The 21,285-nt window shown below is 37.2% G+C and overlaps 1 protein-coding gene across 1 annotated transcript in view; it reads right to left on the minus strand.

The window, feature by feature from the left end:
- The window catches only part of slc4a3 (solute carrier family 4 member 3), a 71,908-nt gene that overhangs the window by 25,294 nt on the left and 25,329 nt on the right, over positions 1-21,285 (minus strand). Inside the window, exons 3-6 of the mRNA XM_084421963.1 lie at positions 14,712-14,868; positions 10,426-10,673; positions 9,239-9,414; positions 6,847-7,067 (exon numbers count right to left, since the gene is read on the minus strand). Of these exons, the coding sequence (XP_084278089.1) occupies positions 6,847-7,067; positions 9,239-9,414; positions 10,426-10,673; positions 14,712-14,868 (802 nt within the window). The remainder of the gene's footprint in view (positions 1-6,846; positions 7,068-9,238; positions 9,415-10,425; positions 10,674-14,711; positions 14,869-21,285) is intronic.

The raw sequence follows: 21,285 nt of genomic DNA on the forward strand, positions 1-21,285 counted from the left end.
ATGCTGATTTGGTGCTCAAGAAACCTAACAGTTGGACTGCTTAATATTTTTGTGGAAGTCGTGAAACATTTTTCAGGATTCTTTTATTAATAGAAAGTTGAAAAGAACAGCATTTAGTTGAAACAGAATCTTTTTGGAACAATGTTAAAAACTGTAATGTCACTTCTGATCTATGTAATGCATCCTTGCTGAATAAACCTAATAATTGACTAACTGCCCCAAACTTTTGAGCGGTACTGTAGGTCAAAAAAGGTTCAGTCTGAATAAATTACAGACGAACAAACCTCTAACCATAATGCATGAGGAATATCAATAGAAATCACTATACTTTATGTCTGAATCAAGTTACTGCGTAATATGACTCTGCCCTGAGATGATTTGTGCATGTGGAGACTTGGCTGCACATGTACTATATGTGTCAACAGGAGTGGATATGGAACTTCATAAGCCATCCACTCAAACATGCCACATCACACCGGAGGCCATAATGTTTCATGTCAGCAAATTGTTTGCATGGACTCAGCTTGACATTCATTATCTTGTATTTCCCTACGCGATCAATAAAACAACTCAGTTCGAAATCCCCAGCAATCAATTTCCAATGTGAGCAAGATCTATAGAGAGTGGAGTGCATTTTTACAATGTCACAACCGCAGTCATGTGAACGGAAAATCCTATCGGATTTAATCAAGAGCTCTCTGTTACACATTCAAGTGCAAATGCGTACTTCAAGGCTTTTTGCCATTCATTAACCTAAGCTACAATTGTCAAAGACAATGGCAAAATTCTGTCAAAAAATGATGTAAGTGTGAAGCAAAGTGGAGGTCGCTGTGACATTTGCAAAAACTAAGGTGGCTGGAAAATATTACCCTTCATCACGCTTCCAACTTTTTTACAGTAAGCACACTTACGGATCGGTTCGACTGGGGAGCCAAGGTGTGAGTGGATGGACTCCAGAAGGTCATAATCGTCAAAATCCAGCACAAACTCCTCAAAGTCCTCAAAGCCGACCAATGCAAAGCTTCCCAGAGGGTTTTCCTGATCCACACAATGCCCCTTTCCAGCATCTGCATCGGGGCATTCCTCCCCTGAGTCGCCACTGCTATCCTTCTCCTTCTCCACGTCTGTCATCTCCAAACCTGGTGCCTCCGGATCATCCAGGATGCCACCCTCTTCCGCGATGCTATTTTGTACCTTCTACAAAGTAGAACTCAAAAAAACTCTGTCTAATCCCGAGTATATCCTGGAAGCACAAATTTCTAAAACTATGGATTGACCAGAAATGTGGTTTGCGATCAAATTTTGTCCAAGAATGGCAAGTTAAAGAAGAAAAGAAGGAAAAAGGATAATCTCTCAGCTAGGCCCTCATTCCAAAGAGAGTTTGTAAGATCCACCTGGCTGCCTGATAAGAAAATGGTGTCTGGCCTCAGGGTTTCCAAGCAGTAGTTCTGCGAGACGTGTCCGCATGTACGCAAGCGAACAGCAGGGATCACTGGAATTGGCTGATGATCCAGAGGAAATGTTGATACAACTGAACTACTTTTGAGGACTCGCACAGATCTATTGGCTGCCTCTGTGCTTTCCATGACGTTGTCGATTGATCCCGCGGCTGCATGAGGGACAGAGATGCGGTCCTCCGTGCGGATTGTCCCCCATCAGGTACAGAGCTGGTTACAGCACCCTATCACAAAGCAGAGGTGAAAACCTCCATCCGAAACAACATCGGTGCAGATGAAGTGCACAACATGGTGCCACACATTGCACAGCACTGTCTCCACATGACCGATCTCCATGGAAACCATGGCTGCTTCTAGAGCTCAACCCTGTCTCGTTTTCAAGCGGTTACCTGCACAAGGATTAGCCAATCACAGTTCAGATGCGTTCAATAGCCTATATAGCAGGACATTTTCTAAATTTGTCTGCATATCAGAGGGACATTTTATTGCTCAGAGGTTGCTCTTTCATAGCTCATCATGAGATATAAGGGAGATCTCAGTTATGTTTAATTTAGATTTGAACTTTCTAATTTTAATTCATTAGAAGAAACAAATGTAGACTCAAATGTGTCTATTATGTAGATAAGATAAAAGAGCGCTCAGATCATCTGATTTTTGGGAGAATTTAATGAGAAATATTAGGACAAAATGGGGTATTTTTTTTTCTCAGGAGAATGCAAGAAACTTCACAACATGTTCACTGTAATTGCACTGTAATTGCTGACTAGGAAAAAACAATGGGATATTGAGACTTTTTTTGAGGTTATAAACTCATAAAAATAAGATGAATATATATATATAATATATATATAATAAAATAAGCGCACTATAATCACATTGTTTTGAGATACAATTGGAATAGTGAGACAATATTTGTGGTCATTCAATAAACTTAAATGTATAGAATATATATTCCAAAAAATCTAAATAAAATCAAATAATAAAATAAAATCTCCCTGTAATTGTACTGTAATCACATTGCTGTAGGAGAAACAACTGAGATATGAAAAATATGCCATTTGAGATTATTCGACAAGCAATTACAAACTATTCTACAAATAAAAACCAAACAATGGGGTCATTCAAAAAATAAGTTGGAAAATCAATTATGGGGTTTACACAAGTGAGCATTCGGACATTTATGGTATCTAAATGCCCTATAAAGGTGTCACACATATGAAAACAGTGGCATGGAGCGGGACAGACTTAGACATGAGCCGTTTATAGCAAGCTAGTGTGATGCAAGGCTTAAATTCAATGGCCTGTTCCAGTGTGGCGGCCTCATTTGTAATTTGCTGCGGTAGAGCAGTCAATGCTTCCGCTTTTCTAAAAGCAGGAAAGGCTGCGGGCGGGTCTCTGGGAAGGATAATCAATTGGAACAGTGAAGTTAATTATAGCTGGAGGGGACTCATCCACAGAGCCGTTGCAGCCCTCACCTAAAAGCACTCTGCTGGACTCTGGCCTTCATTCACAGGGACTAATTTAGCCATATTAGCTGCACTGTACGTCACGTAGAGTAAACAGCAGTATCATTCATGAAACTAGCATGTATCGGCACGCCAGATGGAAACATCTATGCATCCTTCAAAACCCAACCAGCTGCAGGCATTTTAGCATTAAAGTATTTATTATATAATAAGCAGTACTGAACAATTTAACCAATAATATCAACTTATTAATATATCAATATAAAAAACAATATTAATTATATGATATAATATATTAAAATAATATACAATGATGTAAACAATACTGAACAATTGAACCAATAATGATAGCAACTTAAAATTACTCCTGTTTATCCACTATATTGTACACACACACAATATATATATATATATATATATATATATATATAGAAAACAGTCATTTTACATTGTCATAGTATTTCACAATATTAATATTAATGTTTTTTTTTTTTTTATCAAATAAATGCAGCCTTGGTGAGCAGAAGAGACTTCTTTTAAAAACATTTAAAATCGTACCTATCTAAAACTTTTGACTGGTAGTATATATATATACATAAATAAATTCAGTACATTTCATCTAGTAAGATAGCTGAAAATCACAAGAACCACATTTCAGCACCATTCATGAGCAAACATTATGGATTCAAATATTATGGATGGGACTTTATATCTCAAATGAACAAGGTACTAAACTTAGGCTCTGTGAAAATCATCTGGCTCAATAAAAGAGAGTGTGTCTAGCCATTCCCATGGCTTGAAAAATCACCACATGACACAGAGGAACAGCTGGGAGGCCAACTGGGGCATGGGAGCCCATTTAAAACAAACCCCTCGCGTCAGGAAGAACTTTACAATGCTGCATCTAAGAAAACATAGTCATGCGCAACACATCTTTAGGGATCCTCCCAGACACTGTACGGGAATGACTTCAGTGACGTTCCCCAGGATAAAATACTAATTTGCACTTTCCACAAATAGGGTGCCAAAGAGATCCTTAAACTTACTTTTAATCATTTTTATTTAGAGAAATGTAAAAACTTTTTTATCTTTCATCAAATGCTAGTGACATGAGGTGCCTAACCTTCATAAACTGATCCACAGCAACACAGGTCAAACTAAATATTATCAGTGGTGGACGAAGCACACAAATCAAGTACTAGAGTAAAAGTACAGATACCCATTAAAATATTACTCCGGTAAAAGTACTAAGTTCTCCTTTTCAGTTTTATGTATTAGAAGTAAGATGTATTGACTGACGGTTGTATTTTACCGTTTTATATACTGGGGGGTATAATAGCTTAAATAGGTTGCAGCTCAGCCTGACATTGTTATGAATTATTGGAAATGAAACAGGGTTTTTTGTTGTTTTTTTACTTTTGCGGTCAACACTTCGAAAGACATTTGATATTTTATACCTATTCTTTATATTATGTTCATTTTATCTTAAAGTCCCCCTGTGGTGAAAATCAAGTTTTTAATGTTGTTTATATGTCTTATGTGTTTGTTTGTTTTTTTAAATAATGCTTTAAGACAAACCATGAATCACATGTCAACACCATTGCTGAGTATATTCTCCTTAAAACTGCAGTGATCTAAAGACAGTCTCAAAAACGCGATTTGAAATATCTGGTGTTTCTGACGTCACAAACTACCTGTAACCAACAGGTTAGCATATCATTAACAGCAATCTAGCAGGGGAGTCTCGAGAGAAGCAAGGTTATTCTGGTGTATTTTTCAGTTATGATATGAAAAATTGGGTAGATTTAGCAATATAGCGGGTGTATGATGTATATTACGATGTTATGATGAATTATATGCCTTTCTCCAATGGCATTCTAAGTTGTTCATAGTGTTTCTGATGATTGTTAGAAGGCAGCTGTCTGACTCTGGAATGGCGAATGGGAACATGGTTTGTGTAACTTTAGCAACACATTATTAGCTGATAAAAGGCTAATCATATTAATTGGCGTTATGTGTCCAACGTTGCAAAGAGCGATATCATTGTGCAGCGTTTACCTCAATAAGTTGAGCGAGTGAATCTCTGATCGTATACTAATCTCTGAATCTCCACGTATACTAAATGAAGCAAGGGTGTAGAGTTACATTCAAGCTATTTTAAGGCATGAAGAATTTTTTTTCACAGGGAAAAACTTTTAAATATGTCATTTTGGTGACTAAAGATAAAATTATTGACTACAGGGGGACTTTAAATAACAGTTTATTTAACATTTCGCCCAACCAAAAATAAATAAATAAAAACATTGGATTTGTCTTTATAATACTTTCTTTCTTTTTTTTAAGTAATGGGACATTCTATTTGTGGAAAGTGCCAATTACACTCTTGCAAGGGTTTTTAAAGGAGTAGTAGTATTCTTGGACTGTCATACCCTGTAATCAGTAGAGCTTACTTTATTAAGAATAATCATTAATGTAAAAACAGCGGGAAGCACTCTGGTGAATGGCGTAGATCCAGTGACCCTGACCACATCTGAACATCTCAAAGTCTTGTTTACAACCAAGGGAAAGGAAGCAGAGAGCAGGCCAAGTGCTGACCATGGCCAGCCAATGATCCTGCTGCTCTGCTTTCCACCAAAACACATTTATGAGTATGGACACGAATACCCCAGCGCCCCGAAACTTACCAGAAACCTTGCCAATGTGAACGTCTAAGTCCACTATACAAACACTCCCTGTCATCACTCCCCTCCTCTAGAGTGAGATTTTAATGAGCATTTGGAGGGACTACAGGCTTTGGCTTGTCAAGATCAAGTTAAACCATCGGCCCGAGACTCGGTCGTTGGTGTGGTTCCAATGACACATGCAATCAAACACGCCAATCTAATTTTGTTTGAGTTACTGCACTGATTTCAATTAAGATCGAACGACCGCAAACAACATGCAAGTTGTCTGCTTTAATCCTTGTTTTAATCATCATGGCTACACACGCTGAAAACTCAAATCAGTAAATGCACTGATTCTCGAGACAAAAGGCTACAGTTGCATGTTGTGCTCATAAATTTACACACCCCTTGCAGAATCCAGGAACAAAATTTATAGATGAAACCTTAAATAAGATCATAAAAATGTCGTCCTTTCTTAATTAAGCACTGAAGAAGAGATTTTTAAGGAATAGTCATATAGTCAGCCTGTCGTTATCAGACCCTGAAATAAAGCTTCCTTGTTTTAACTAGTCATCTATGAAAGATTTATGCCTGAAATAATGCTTTCTTGAATAAACTAGTCATCTACGAAAGATTTATGCTTACTACACTGCAAAAAACGACTATACGTGTATTGTTTTCCAGATAAAAAATCCTGAAAGAAATTCAGTTTACTTGAGAAGCAGCACTGCACAATATATTAAGACTTGTTTTTAGAGAGTGTATAATTTATCTGTATTAGGTTTTAGTTTTTTATCACTTGAAAAAGTCTCCCAGTGCAGTCATAAAAATACAATCATATTAAAGCTATATTCATAAAAAAATAAGTCTTAATATCTCATGCAGTGTTGCTTCTCAAGTATCTCAAATATATCTTATTTTTACTGACTAAATAATTAAGATAAAATGCCAAAAATAAACAATTGCAATTTTGATGGCCCCAATATTATGATGATAAATTATTTGCATCCTCCAAATTCTGAAAGGGCAAATGCAAAATAAAGATAATGTATGTACAAATAATTATTTATTGTTAATATTTTGTTGTACTGAGAAAAAATGAAATTGTGCATTAGAATATTCTAGTCATAATAACACTCTGATATGTGTAGAAATGTCAAAACTAATAGCAGGTTGATTAGATGATTGGTTCCATGTCTCTAAACTCAATACGTAGCGCCCCGCTATTTTCACAACTCCTTCAGAATTGATTTAGCTTACTTTTCATGTCATCCAGGTCAGCGCTGGCGAGCATCTGCGCTTCTGCTTCGTCTGTAGGAACTTTCTGGTAGACCGCAGTCTCCATGGCTGTCATGCTGCCTATGCAGATGCGTTCTCGTAGGTCGTAGCTGTTCCGCTGGGCTCCAGCCAGCCGGTGGACGGGCTTCCTGCGAAACCAGCCTCGTGTTGTCATACTGGCAAGTTCTGGAGAAGGGCTAAACCTGTTAAAAAGAAACCTACAATTGAACACTGCCTTTAAAACAGTTTTTTTGACCTATGCTTATTAGCAGGATGAAATGAACAGGACTACATTGGGACTGAAATATGTGCATGATTATAGGTGGCTGGGTTAACCACATAACATCTATGCTGAAAAGGATTAAAACAAATTAAAAGTAATATTAGCTTTTGATTTAAAGTGCCCCTATTATGCTTTTTCGGATATTACCTTTCATGCAGTGTGTAATATAGCCGTTTGTGAATGTAAAAGGTCTGCAAAGGTTTTAAAGATTAAAGTGCACGATAAATAAATAAAGTCTCCCAAAAGAAAGAATCGATTCTGAACCGCCGAAATGAGTCGTCGGTATAATTCCATTCTTACTTCTGTACCTTACATTAGCATAATGCCCACCTGTGGTATTCATTGGCTGCCCGCTAACACTGTAGCTGGTTGGTGTTGTGTACATGTCGAGAAGACCCTGTTTTTTTTGCTCTGCAAAAGCAAATTCTCTTTGTATGCATTTCCAAAGGATGAGGATGTGAAGAGCCAGTAACTGGCTAACTCATGTTACTACAGTCTTACTGAAATAGTTCTGCTAATCAGCTGTGGGCCACTATTACCTAAAACTGTGTCCATTAATGCAGATTGTCTGTTGTTCTCACATCAGTCATTCACATTAATGCTAGGCTAACGTATGCGCAGTTAGTGATGCAGTTAATGATACAGTTCCCACGTGTGAACCGCAATAAATTAGAAATATACACATGTAATCTGTTAATGCTGATGGTGAGGAATTACAGTTGCAACGTCTCATAATGTACGTCAAACTGAGTAGCGCATCACTGAGAAACGCCCTGCTCGAGTCGTCCTTGCGATGGAGGTTCGGGTTGAACAACTAGTTCTTCCAATGTTTCATCATCTGACTCGTGCTCGGATTGATATGGTAAAAATTACGCCATCGTTACTGTCTTTACAGTGTGTACAATCGCTGAGGACTGAGAAAACCTTGGGAGCTGAAGTGTTCAATCACAACAGACTGAGCTGTCTGGCCAATCAGAGCAGAGTAGCTCTCATAAAGGAGGGTTTTAGAGAGACTGAATCTTCGGACTAGTCGTTTGAGACTCTTTAAAAAAAATTGATGATTTGCAATGTATATTATGCTAAAATTAAAGTGTTGTTTGACCTTTGATGCATGTAAACCTGTTGTAGGAGACCTCCATAAAAAAATTAGGAACCTTTAAAATAGCATAATGGGGCACTTTAAAGGGCAAATACACTCATTAAACAGTTTAAAAAAAAACTAAGCTGCATCAGCGACTATAATTTTATCAAACTGAGAATGAAATGCAGCATGATTAATGTCAATAAATAAAATGCCACTATATCATCAATTTGATTTAATGCTGGCCATATATCCCAATCAGTGTGTTGTTCAGAAATTGTACACCGAATTAAATGAGCCAAAAAATGAAAAATATACATTAAAAATGACCCAAGTTCAAAATATATATATATAAAAAAAAAGACCCAAGTTCAATTAAACTCACTAAAGTATCATTGCGCATCACTTGGAGCATTTTCAATCATTTAAATTAAAGTCGGAGGCCCAGACAAAATTTACAATCAAAAGTCTCATTATTCAAAGCAACAGCACTGCAAAATTTAAATAAGGCAGGCAATGCTATAAATACATGCCTAATGATGTTTTATTAGTACATTTTCCTTAACCAAATATGCATATATAAGCTGCAAGAAGCAGGATAGCCAGCAGAGGGCAATAAAATACAACTTTTCCAGCTCACGCTCAAGCAGTCATCTCCTTTTCACAGCAGCACATTGTAGAAAAAAGTTGCATGATGCCCTTTCCATTGAAAGCACATCCTGCTGTGAATACACCGTTCAAATGAATCACTTAAGAAATGAGTGAACTTACACTAATGTCTTGAATGTATTATGTATTATTCATTACTCTAATAAAACCTAGCTCTGCATATGATCTAAATAAAATGCACGCAATTGATTGCTTACAATGATTATTTCTGACATAGCGTTGAATACATTTGATGGCTACACATCTTGGAATGACATGAGGGTGAGTAAATGAAGATTGTATTTCAACTCATAAGTTGTAGACTCATTCAGGTGTAGATCTATCATTTATTAATGAAATACCTGTTTGAAATCTCTTCCTCCTCTTCTCCATCCGGTCGTTCTTGTGTTTCCTGCTGCTCCTCCATTCCGGCGGGGATGGGTGGGGTCTCCTCACTGCTCGGGGGTCTCTCGCTCTCCAGATGAAAACTGGTGAGAGAGAGGTCGGCCGCCAAGTCCTCTTCACTTCCCAAACTGAGCTGTAAGATCACAGCATCTGTCAGCATCTCCCTATTATCCTGCAATCTCTCACACATATATCCATACATATCCAGCAGTGCAGAAGGAAACTGTGCTAAAAGTATATACTGTATACAGCATTTTTTTTTAATAGTATGTGCAACTGAATGCAATGACAAACTCTTCAAGCAATAGTACTCTACATGACCTCATTATAATATATTGCATGCTTAATTTAGCAAGTGCTGTCCAGGTGGTTATTTTTTGTCTTCAAATCAAGATGCATACTAGACAAGTAAAATGGCAAGCTATTATCGAACAAAAAACACGCAAAATGATCTGCCAATGGGGTAAGAAAAATAATATTGTTTCTGTTTGAATTAAGATTATTTTTCTTACACCATTTGCGGATAATTTTGCTTGATTAAAAAATCATTTTTTTTTTTTTACTTTTTTTTTTTTAGAAAACAATACATAACATCTTATGGCATTTTACTCATCTAGTAAATCTTGATTTTAAGAGTTTTTAGATATTTGGACTGGAAACAAGACAAAAATACTATGTAATAAAACGCATTTTTTACCATGTTTAATTTTAACCACCTTTTTTCACATAATTTTTAATTGCACAGAGCCTTCATAGATACATTCACTTTTTCTTTTCATTTCCTTCAAATTAGTTTGGAGGACAACATCGGACAGAATGTGTAATAAGAATTCTTTAAAAAAATAAATAATTATTTTTGGATTATTCAAAGAAATAATCAAAAGATTAACCGATTATCAAAATAATCATCAGTTGCCCCCATCAAAAAATTTCTTAACTTCTGATGGTCCAATCACAAGAGTCAAGAAAGAGACATTATTTCCATTTCATATTTCATATTAAAAGGAAGGTCTAGTCAAGTGCATTGCATTGTTTGATACAGTATACCAGCAGAAGTAGGTCATCCAGGTACATCAGTACTAAACATTAATGTATACTACATACTTCAATCTACAAAAATAATAGTACTGTGAGTTGAAGTAACCTGTGGCAGCTCTTCAGATGGCTCAGTGGGCGTGGCTGCTTGGCACTGGCCCTCCATCTCAGACTCCGCCTCCTCCTCATCCACCTCATGAATAGTGGGCGTGACATCTGACGGGGGCATGGACGTCTTCTTTTTCTTCCTCTTTTTCTTTCGCCGGCGGTCCATACTGAGAACCCTCTTGCGGAAACGCTGCGGGGGGAGGTGGGTGGACAGGGGGTGGTGCGTGTGGTGGAAGGTGTGCCGGTGATCTGTCCATAAAGAGAAAGAGAGAGAGAGATTAAGTAAAGGATGATGTTCAGACTGCAAACGGCTGACAGATGCAAAAGAAAGAGACTGCGGAGTGATACGAGAGACTAGCACAGGTCAATGATTCAGTTTATTGACACTATACAAACACATTTGACCAATGAATGCCACCATTGATCAAACCATCAATCAGAATCAAGAGAATTTCCAGAGAGATATTCCAGAGAACCATGTAATAAGCAATTACAAGGTCTTTTAAAAGGTCACAGATAATTAAGCTGCCATTGCAACATATCCATTAGATAGATGGTTCCTCTTACTCAAATTTCTCTGTTACCAGGTATCTCTTATTTCACAGGCTTAAATCTTGCATGTTGCATTTAAAATGTACATAAAATTAACAAGCTACAGCAATTCATAAATATGATGTGCAGACTTATTTCAGTATTATACACTACAGTTCAAAAGATTGGGGCAAGTAATTTTTTTAAATAAAGTAATACTTGTTTAGTATTACTTTGTATAAAATTGTTTGTATAAAACAATACTATGTTTAAAAGTGACAGTAAAGACATTTACATTGTTACAAAAGATTTCTATTTCAAATAAATGCTGTTAATTTGCTGTTCACAAGAATCCTGAAAAAAAAATATACATTGCGGTTTCCACAAAAATATAAAACAGCACAACTCTTTTCAACATTGATAATAATAAGAAGAAAAGTTTCTTGAGCAGCAAATTAGCATATTATAATGATTTCTGAAGGATCATGTGACACTGAAGACTGGAGTAATGATGCTGAAAAATCAGCTTTGATCACAGGAATAAATCACATTTTAAAATATATTATAATAGAAAACAGTTATTGTAATAATATTTCATAATATCACAGTTAAATAAATGGATTTTGTTAAATAAATGCAGCCTTGGAGAGCATAAGTGACATCAAAAACATGGAAGTGTGAGTGTTCTAGATACCTTTTTTTTTAACTGACCTGTAATTTGAAAATGGGGAATTACATATCAGAATGTGTGGTTGGAGGAGAGGGAGGGGTTGAAAATAATGATGGATTTGTGACATCAGCTGAAAACGAAAGTCGCTTCAGAAGCAGAGCATGTTTTTGATGGACGATCACAAAGACACTTTTTTTTTCTTTGGAACAACTGATGAATCGTGCACAAAACGATCAGGAACGTGTACTAGGACAAAAGGAATACAATTTTTATTTTTTTATTTTTTGTCTGCTAAATGAATAAATGTAAATGTAAATTTGTGTTTGTGAATTTCACGTTGACTGTACGTGAGTAGTTTAAATAACAATGGGCACACTGAGCCCTGAGATAACATGTCTTGTCTGTGAAAAAAAAAAAAAACGTTTATAAATCAAATATACACTGAACAAAATTATAAACGCAACACTTTTGTTTTTGCCCCCATTTTTCATGAGCTGAACTCAAAGATCTAAGACTTTTTCTATGTACACAAAAGGCCTATTTCTCTCAAATATTGTTCACAAATCTGTCTAAATCTGTGTTGGTGAGCACTTCTCCTTTGCCGAGATAATCCATCCACCTCACAGGTGTGGCATATCAAGATGTTGATTAGACAGCAAGATTATTGCACAGGTGTGCCTTAGGCTGGCCACAATAAAAAGCCACTCTAAAATGTGCAGTTTTACTGTATCGGGGGCAAAACAAATGTGTTGCGTTTATAATTTTGTTCAGTATAATTTCATAAATTGCATAAAGAATTATGAACAAAACAGCATCATGTATTTATGCAAAGTTTAATACACAGAGCCGATCACACAGAGTACTTTTTTGCATTTAAAAACACGAGATGCAGTGGAATGGGTAAAAAAAACCTAAATGTCTCTTGAGAAATGTTTTTTAAAAGTTAAACTCCTTTTAACTTTACATGGCTTCCTAAATGGCTCTCTAAACATGCATCAAAGATGTCTGTCTAGTGCATGTTTACATAGAAAACAATAGAAAAGCAGCGCAGAAAATGCGTTTAATGTGAAAGGCTTGGTGACGGTTTTGACATAACCAAGATCTACGCAATGAGCTTCTTTATTTCTGCAATGTTTTGAATGAACAACATCAAGTGGGTTCTATGGAAGCTTTTTTCCACCACAGAATAACATTACAATAACAGGTAATTGCGACTTTTTTTCTCGCAATTGAAAGTTTATATAACGTAATTCTGAGAAAAAAAGTCAGAACTGCGAGTTTATATCTCATAATTATGACCTTGTAACTCGCAATTCCGAGTTTATATCTTGCAATTCTGATTTTTATTTTACATTCTACGAATGTTCGAAATTCTAATTGTAATTTGACATCCCTTGCAGAGCGGTTAACGTGTGATTTGTCCTGTGTTCAGGGTGCCTCTGTTGTGAATGCATCACAGGCTAGTTTACACCTCCCACTACTGCCGCGACATGTAGAAGGAAATGTAGGCCCTGATTTATCAGGGTCTGGAAAGCGACTGGCACAGACGCAGCTCCACAGGAGTCCAGGGAGTGTGAGAGAGCCATTAAAAAGTCTTATCTGTACTTCTGAGCTGCCATGTTCTGTACACCTTCTGCAGAATTATGTATCTAAACATGGAATCTTCTAGCAGTCTGACACTTTCAGCAACAGCAGCAACAATAATGCACTAAAAACAGAAAAGTTTTTGCGTTTTTCGCGTACAGATGACAACGTTGTCAAATCGATCCCCGTTCACACAGATCCGCGAAAACGACTAAAAACGCTGTATTCTGCTGCCAGGCCAGTAGTTGGCGATGTTACTTTGCGAATAAACACTTTGCGCCTATAGACTGAACACGTAACACGCATGCGCATGACGTCACCGTTTTCACAAATTCACGTTCTTGTAGTTTACAAGGAGATGATAAACGGTATTGTTTTCAAAAACGTCCACTTTGAATCTGGTTTTCAAAGGTTGTCAGGCCCCCAAAATGCCGTTGTCATGTAAATGAACAGCCAAAAGGCACACAAAGTTGTTCTTTTTAGTTGAAAATGGTGTTGTGTAAACTGCCCCTAAAGTTTGAAAAAATATATCTTTGACCTTATTCGCACCTCGTATTAACATCCGTTTCTGAGAATCCGGTCACAAGTGGTCAGCACTAAACGCAGCTCTTAACACTGCCATGCAAAAAGGCAAAATGCATCTCATTGAAACTGATTGGGACTCTTAGAGAGTGATCTCTCATGTGACAGACAGGTTTTGTAGTGTGTGGTGTTTGTAGAAAATGTAGTGTGAAAATGTATATCAGATCAATAAGAATTCAATCAAAACACTTTGAAGCCAATTTCCCTCAGAGGTTTAAACGTAAAAAATGCATGCATGAAACATAACCATCATTTGAAAAAGGGACTTGAATAACAGCAAGCATTATACTTGAAATGTTTGTAGAGTGTTCTTTTATATTATAGTATTACTATTATAGTATTTAGTAATATTTTGAAATAGCTTCTATTTTATATTTTCAGTTTTTTGCGTTTTAGTAAATTTTTTTGTCAATTTTGTTGTTCATTTCTTTTGAACATTTTTCAGCTATTATTCATATATATATATATATATATATATATATATATATATATATATATGTATAGGCTTTATTTCAATTAACACAAACGGTTTACCAAGGCAACATTTTTTTACGTTTTAAGTTTTTACGTTTAAGTTTTTCATCTAATATTTATATTTTATTTTATTTCAGGATTATTTCAATTAACAAAATAATTTTTAATAGTTTAAGTTAATTGTACAAACAAAATAGATTTTTAATAGTTTGAAATGTTCTTAACAACACTGTTATAGTAATATTAAAATATGTTTGTACACAACAGTGTAAATTTTTCACACTTTAAAAAAAAAAACACATGATGTAGTCTATTAAATCAAAATCTTTCTCGGCAGACCACTACACTAGTGATCGGATCATCTAAGTCAGATTTCAAACCTTTTCTAAACATTATTTAAAATGGAGAGCACATATAATTATGGTTATACGTCAGACAGTACTTACACTCAAAGTCTTTCTCATTGTAGCTGCGGCCCATTTTGTCTGCGCCATTGATGGCAGACTCAGTAATGATGTCCCCGAACCTCTCCACAGACAAGGCCTTCTCCCATTCCTCATCTTCTTGTCCTGCTGTGGAGTCCTTCTCTTCTTCCAACAAAACCTGCAGATGAGATCATTTGAAACCACACAGTAAGTGCCAGACAGATGTTCCAGATGCTAAAATACATTTGAGGAAGTATGGGAAATAAACTTGAGGCCAAATGATTCCTTCTGGCATGCTCTGAAGAGTTTGAGCAGTTACGGCCAGATGTTTTATGTTCTCCGAGATTGAACCACAACCACACGTCCATTAGCGCTCACCCAGTGCACCGCAATTCTGGATGGGTTATCAGCCATGAAGAACAGGGCATCATGGTGATTGAGAGGCATCATTGGAGATTCTAGGCATGTTTTTTTTCTAGGTGGTTTGTTGTTGTCTCACTAGTTGTGTCATCAGGTTCGGCGCTGCTATTGGAAAAGTCAAAATCTTCTGACACTGTCAGAATTTCGTCATTAATCAGCTGTCGCCGAACATGTCAAACTAGAGATACTTCAGATTTTGGCTTAGGATCAAAAGAATTTTTTAGGATTCTCAAAACTTGTGGCCAAAATCGCACAGTGTGAACCCAGCTTGAACAGAAAAATCAGACCAGAATAGAAACGTGTGTTCATCTTCATTAATCCAGCGGAGCAAACCAATCCCGTGACGTCACAGATTGTGATGAAAGTAAAATAATGCCAAATGTATCTGAAACAAAAACGCTTGTTGAATTGAACTAATTGAAAAAATATGCATTGCATTGATCATGCTTGTATTTTAATGCATTGTAGGCTATTTTTAGGGCTTGCATTTTCATGGGCTGAAATTCAACATGGTGGTATATTTAATTTCACACACAATTTCATTATTAAAAATTCAATAATCCATATTCACTCTTTAGATTTCACTTCCAAAATATTTGGTCTGTTTAAAAATACAACCTATTATATTCGACAGGCAATTTTTTGTCAATTTCTTTCGCTTTACAAATTCCCTTATACACAAATTCAGTGGTTCAAATTTGACAGAAAATTCAACACTGCACATCAGGAACTGCAGGAAATGCAGTAGAGTGTTGATGCATAATCTTCATCTGCTGTAAATCTACCTCACCAGCAGGTGGTGCAAGCGTGTGTTGACGAAGACCAGAACAACAGTTAGAGAGAGTCATTAATTCATAAAAACGGATTTGCTGTTTCACAGCATCGATCATTCGATGTGTCTGTTTCTCCACTGCACTTCAACAGATTCCCCATCTGCACTCACGATAATGAGTTAGGCCCAGTTTACACCTGGTATTAAGATACATTTTGGTCGATCGGATCACAAGTGGACGGTGTAATCGGAGTCTAAAATGTTTAGCGCTTGTCCACTTTCGACCACTTCCAGAGGTAGTCAAAAACGCATTCGACTGGATTGCTTTCGTAGTGTAAACGCACATGTGGTGGAATGAGTCAGAACAGCCACAAAAGACCGTCTACTCTCCGCCTACTGGCCTAATGCGGGAACATTATGGGAAGCGCGCTAGCTAGACGGGATTTAAACTTTGTCGATTGAAGACCCGGTTTGAAGACGAAAAACGTACCAAGCACGATGTTCTCTCACCATTCCTGATTTCTAACACACACACTCACAGCATTCGGCGTGGTCTTGCGGCTGTCAGAACAGAAACGAAAGCTGATGCTCTCTGTATGTTTTTCCATCATCTCCAGGCATGTTCATATATAAATTGTGTGAGCTTACTTCATCCATTAGATCGAAAGATCCTTAAAAAGCCCATACATTTACCCACACATTGACCCTCCCCTCGAAGAAATCAGGACAGAAGTGGTTGAAAGTGGACAAAAGAGACGAATTAAAACACCAGATGTAAATGGGAATGTGTCTCCCTCATAGTGATCCGATCGACGAAAATGCATCTTAATACCAGGTGTAAACAGGGCCTTAGAATAGTTCGCAAAATATAGAGCATTGTTAATATCTTACAGTATCAAGAGTATGTCTTCATTAAAATGATCTCATTACCATCATGATCAAAATAAAACAAAACTCTTCGTCAACCCAGCTAGCAAAAGGTCGTCTATTAGACGTTGAATAGACGTAAATCTTCAACATCTAATTACGACTTTTCAACGTTGAAAACAGGTAGATCTTCAACGTCTTGATGGAATATGTAAAACTCTTTAAATTTATTTGAGACAATAATAAACATGGTTTGGTAGTTTGTTTTTCTCCGTTATTTTAGCATGTATAACAGACTTATCCTGTCTTAGATGAAAACACGTAGTCAAACAGTTTGGCCGAAACTACATCGTTGAAATCACGTCGTAATCCAGGCCAAGGCGGACCGACTTATTTTCACCATATTTCAACGTTGAAAGACAGTAATTATTTACTGGGAATGAATGTTGAATGGGACACTGGAAGGGCCAATCATATCTTAGCTGCCCATATGGCCCCGCCCACAGTTCCATCTATGGGAGGCATCTAACGTTTGGCTCGTGAGAAGAAGGCTTTGAGGAGCGCGGGTGGGATAAAGCATGCTGACAGGCTACAAGGCTCGCAGATCAGTCAGACTAAATGTCACGGTGTCAGCATGAAGTCGACAGCAGCCCTGCAGCGCCCCCATTAACAAATACAACTGCATTCAACAGCACCTCTGTCATGTCCAACAAGTACCAATATTCAGAACGGCCAACTGAACCTCAGCAAGCACAAAAGCCAACAAATCATTTACCCTGAAGCATTAAAACAAACATGAATCTTTTAAAATACATTTTCTTTAATTCTTCAGGAAAATAAGCACGGGCAAATGGCAGGCCTCTGCATAATTAATCAGAGCAGATGGGGCAAATTCGGCAAAACTGAAATGAGATGAACGAATGAGGCACTAATTAAGGAAACAAAGTCTTCTTTGTTGTCTGTGACCCTCAGCTTTGCGTAAATTAATGAGGACAACATTTCATTAAGCTCTCAGTGTCTGCACGCTGTGCGCCACTCTTTTATCATTGCTGAAGTGGTGACTTTAATGAAGACCTGTGAAGTCAAATGATAAACGGCTGGCTCTGATAGTACAGGAGACTTGGAAATGAGCCAGTTTGGGACACTGGAGAAGTCCATTCTGCTGTATCACACGATTCCTGCTCTTTCATGATGCTTTTCCAACCTCTTAAAGGGGTACTTTACTGCTGGCAAAATGGGCTTTCAACAAAACTTGGCTGCCTATACAGCAGATATGTAAAAAAAAAAAAAAGTAAAAAAAAGAAGAAATTGGTGCTACCTGACTAGAGAAAATATAGAAAAAAGGCTGCTGTCTTCCATTTTGCCAAATAGGTAGGAAACCATCAGCACCCATAATGCACTGGGCATGTTGCTGTCCAAGGCCAGTCCCACCAGTCTGCTGGCTTGTTTGTATGGAAGCTTATTTCTGCCACAGAATAAAACATTTTATAAGATAATTGTGACTTTTTATCTCACAACTGCGAGTTTACATCAAGTCGCAATTGCATGTTATAAAGTTAGAATTGCTAGATGTAAACTCACAATTGTAACATCTTTTCTCAGAATTTTGAGATATAAACTTGCAATTGCGAGTTAGAAAGTCCAATTGCAATTGCAAGGGGAAAAAAATGTCCTCTTTTTTCTCAGAATTGCGAGTTTATGTCACAAATCTGAACTGTTTGAAATTTGTCTCCCTATCCCTATTTGTTTTGACTCTTTTTGGGATTTCATCCCAAACCTCACGTCATTCACATCCTTATTATATTACAGTAATGTTTTACTATAAAGAATATACTACCGTATATTGTTTTATTATTTTAATGTAATACCTTTTTACTACAATAAATATACTGTATTATTTATATAAGCTCAGAAGACATGAGGATGCATTATGAGAATTTGGAGTAATTTGGAAATATGTCCCAATGCAAATTCTCTTAAAAACAGGCAAATAGACTCGGATGAAATTGGGGTGAAACCTGGTCATGTTTTCATGAGCAGCAATGTAATATTATCCCTTTTCTCTACCTCTCTGTTCAGTCACCTCTCCCTCACTCATTTGGTTTCTCTTCTGTAATTGCCCCTTCTTAATTACCATAATGTATCAAAAGAACAAAACAAACAAACAACAGCAGGGTTTTTAGAATAGTACTATTTGAACAGCATTTCCCACTGTTTCTCTACTCAATGTAAAACAAAGGACCCAAACAGCATTTGCTCTTGCAGTTCTCTGATTGTGCAAATGTTAATGGCTTGAACGAGACTGAGTGCATGCGCTCCCAATAAAGGTTACGGGTTATTTTAACTGCAAGGTGAACAGAATGACAATGGGAATTCAGTGAGGACTTGCAGATGTGTTTGCTTGCTGTTAGAAAGTGCTCTGGGTAAACGGTAGATAGAGTTACATACGTCATAGGTGGCTGCCCGCTCTGCCGAGATACTAAGGGCTTCTCATGATACCAACATTTCAGTAGTCGATTCCAATGCAGTGAAATTTCAGGATTCTGTTCATTACAAAAGTAAATGAATGGCGTGTATTTTCCTCTCACTTTTCAGAGGCAGCGTTCCTGTTGCATCTTGTGAATTTGAGTTAAGCACTTAAAAACCAGTGTGAGCTGCAAAAATGAGAAGAAACGTCTTTCTATTAAGTTGTCTCAATAGAATTTCCACGGGCTGTGAACAAAAATAAACATACGACGTTAGCAATGAAGTATGATTCACAAACAAATGACTTTAGTCAGTTCTTTTTAGTGATTCAAACTATGGTAACTGATTCGATTCATAAGCAAATGACTCTTAAGGAACAGGTTCTTTTTTCGTGAATCAAACAGACAGTGCGTCCGGTGCAGTCTGATTCCCAAACAAATGAATCTAATGAACCGGTTCTCTGTAGCGAATCAAAAACATATTGTGTGACTAGTCTAGTTCAATGCACAAAAAAATTACTTTTAGGAACCGGTTCTTTTAAGTGAATCGAAAACATACTGCGTGGCCAGTGTACGTTTGACATCTGAATGAATAATGACTCTAATGAAATGGTTATTGTAATGAATAGTTCCCACATGAGCTCACAGAAACAACAAGCAAAAACAATCCAACGGTCCAATCAATTGTCCATGGAAAAAATCAAGTCCCGCCCAACATTTGTTTCTTGTTTGAGAAGCCGTTTCACTTTTTAAAAAATAATTGTAATAGTAATTTGGTCAGTTTGTTAACATTTAAAAAAAAAAAAAAATTTTTTACATTAAGTTTAAACATTAAGTAAATGATAATGTGCATCCAGCCGGTTGTTTTCACAGAATAAACCCTGACAGGGGGATCAGGACACCAAAGCGAAACTTATTACATGGCTATATAAAGTAAATAATTAGACACAAGATATTGACTTCAGTTCAAATATTTTATTAGTCTTTAAACGCTAAGCTTCCGTGAAGAAAGCAGTTGCAATAAATGCAAACTAGACAGACATTTAAGGGATACGGACATACGGTACAGTCATACCACTTATTAAGCTATAGGCTACGGCATTTCACCACATAAATAATTATGGGGATAGGAGATACTGATTTGAGATCAAACTGTTTTAAAATATTGCCTGTTTGTTATCTTATAATCCAGTACAGTGTACAAAACAATCGTCGCAATGATCCCTGTGTTTTTTTACCGTTTGTTATCTGGGAATAACATACCACTGGATGGCTCGATTGACCAATCAGAATCAAGTGTTCCACGTGAGCCGTGTAATAATTATTAAAGAACACATTGCGTGGTTTTCTCTTTTTCCTCGAGGCCCAAAAACTCTTCAAAGAGCAAGCACACAAATATGCAGTCAGCCCTCAGGTATCAAATTGAGTCTGCATTAAGTACTTATGACTCTGCAGGAAATGTGGTTTCATTACATTTTTAACTTTAGCATCAACTCGAAAGATACTCATGCTATTGATATCTCATGCATGAAATTTGTGCCTCAGCTGAGAGAGAGTGAACTGCATCTTCTCTAGGCCAGCTAGTGAGAGCTGTGGGAGTAAACCTCTCTCCCCTGTCCTCAAGAGGCACACCAGCGACTGACGCTAGACGCTACGGTCTCCAGCGTCCTTGTTAGTGTGCCCGCGTCCCATGCTGGAAATCCCGCCCGGAGCGCTGCGAGTAGAACCGATGGGGTTACACTTATTCTTTGTCTGGAGGCTGCTCAAGGAGCTATTCTGGTGCTCGAAGTGCCGTCTAAAGCTGCAGGTATGCCTGCTAAGTCTGGCCTGGGTATCAGGTGACTGTGGAGGCCCACCTGAGCTCTTTGTGAAAGCACAGGATACTCATTCATTCTCACAGTCCCACTATTTCCCAAAAGTACTGACCTTTTCAGGCAGCCAAGAAGGGACAGACAATCCCTGACTAACACTTACACCAGGGTTATCCGCCATTCAGAACTGAACTGGAATTAAAGTAGCACACACACATTTCTTTTTTTTTTTTTATAATAATTAATGTAAGGAAGTTGAA

This window comes from Rutilus rutilus, assembly GCF_951802725.1.
Source record: "Rutilus rutilus genome assembly, chromosome: 10".
Lineage (NCBI taxonomy): Eukaryota > Metazoa > Chordata > Actinopteri > Cypriniformes > Leuciscidae > Rutilus > Rutilus rutilus.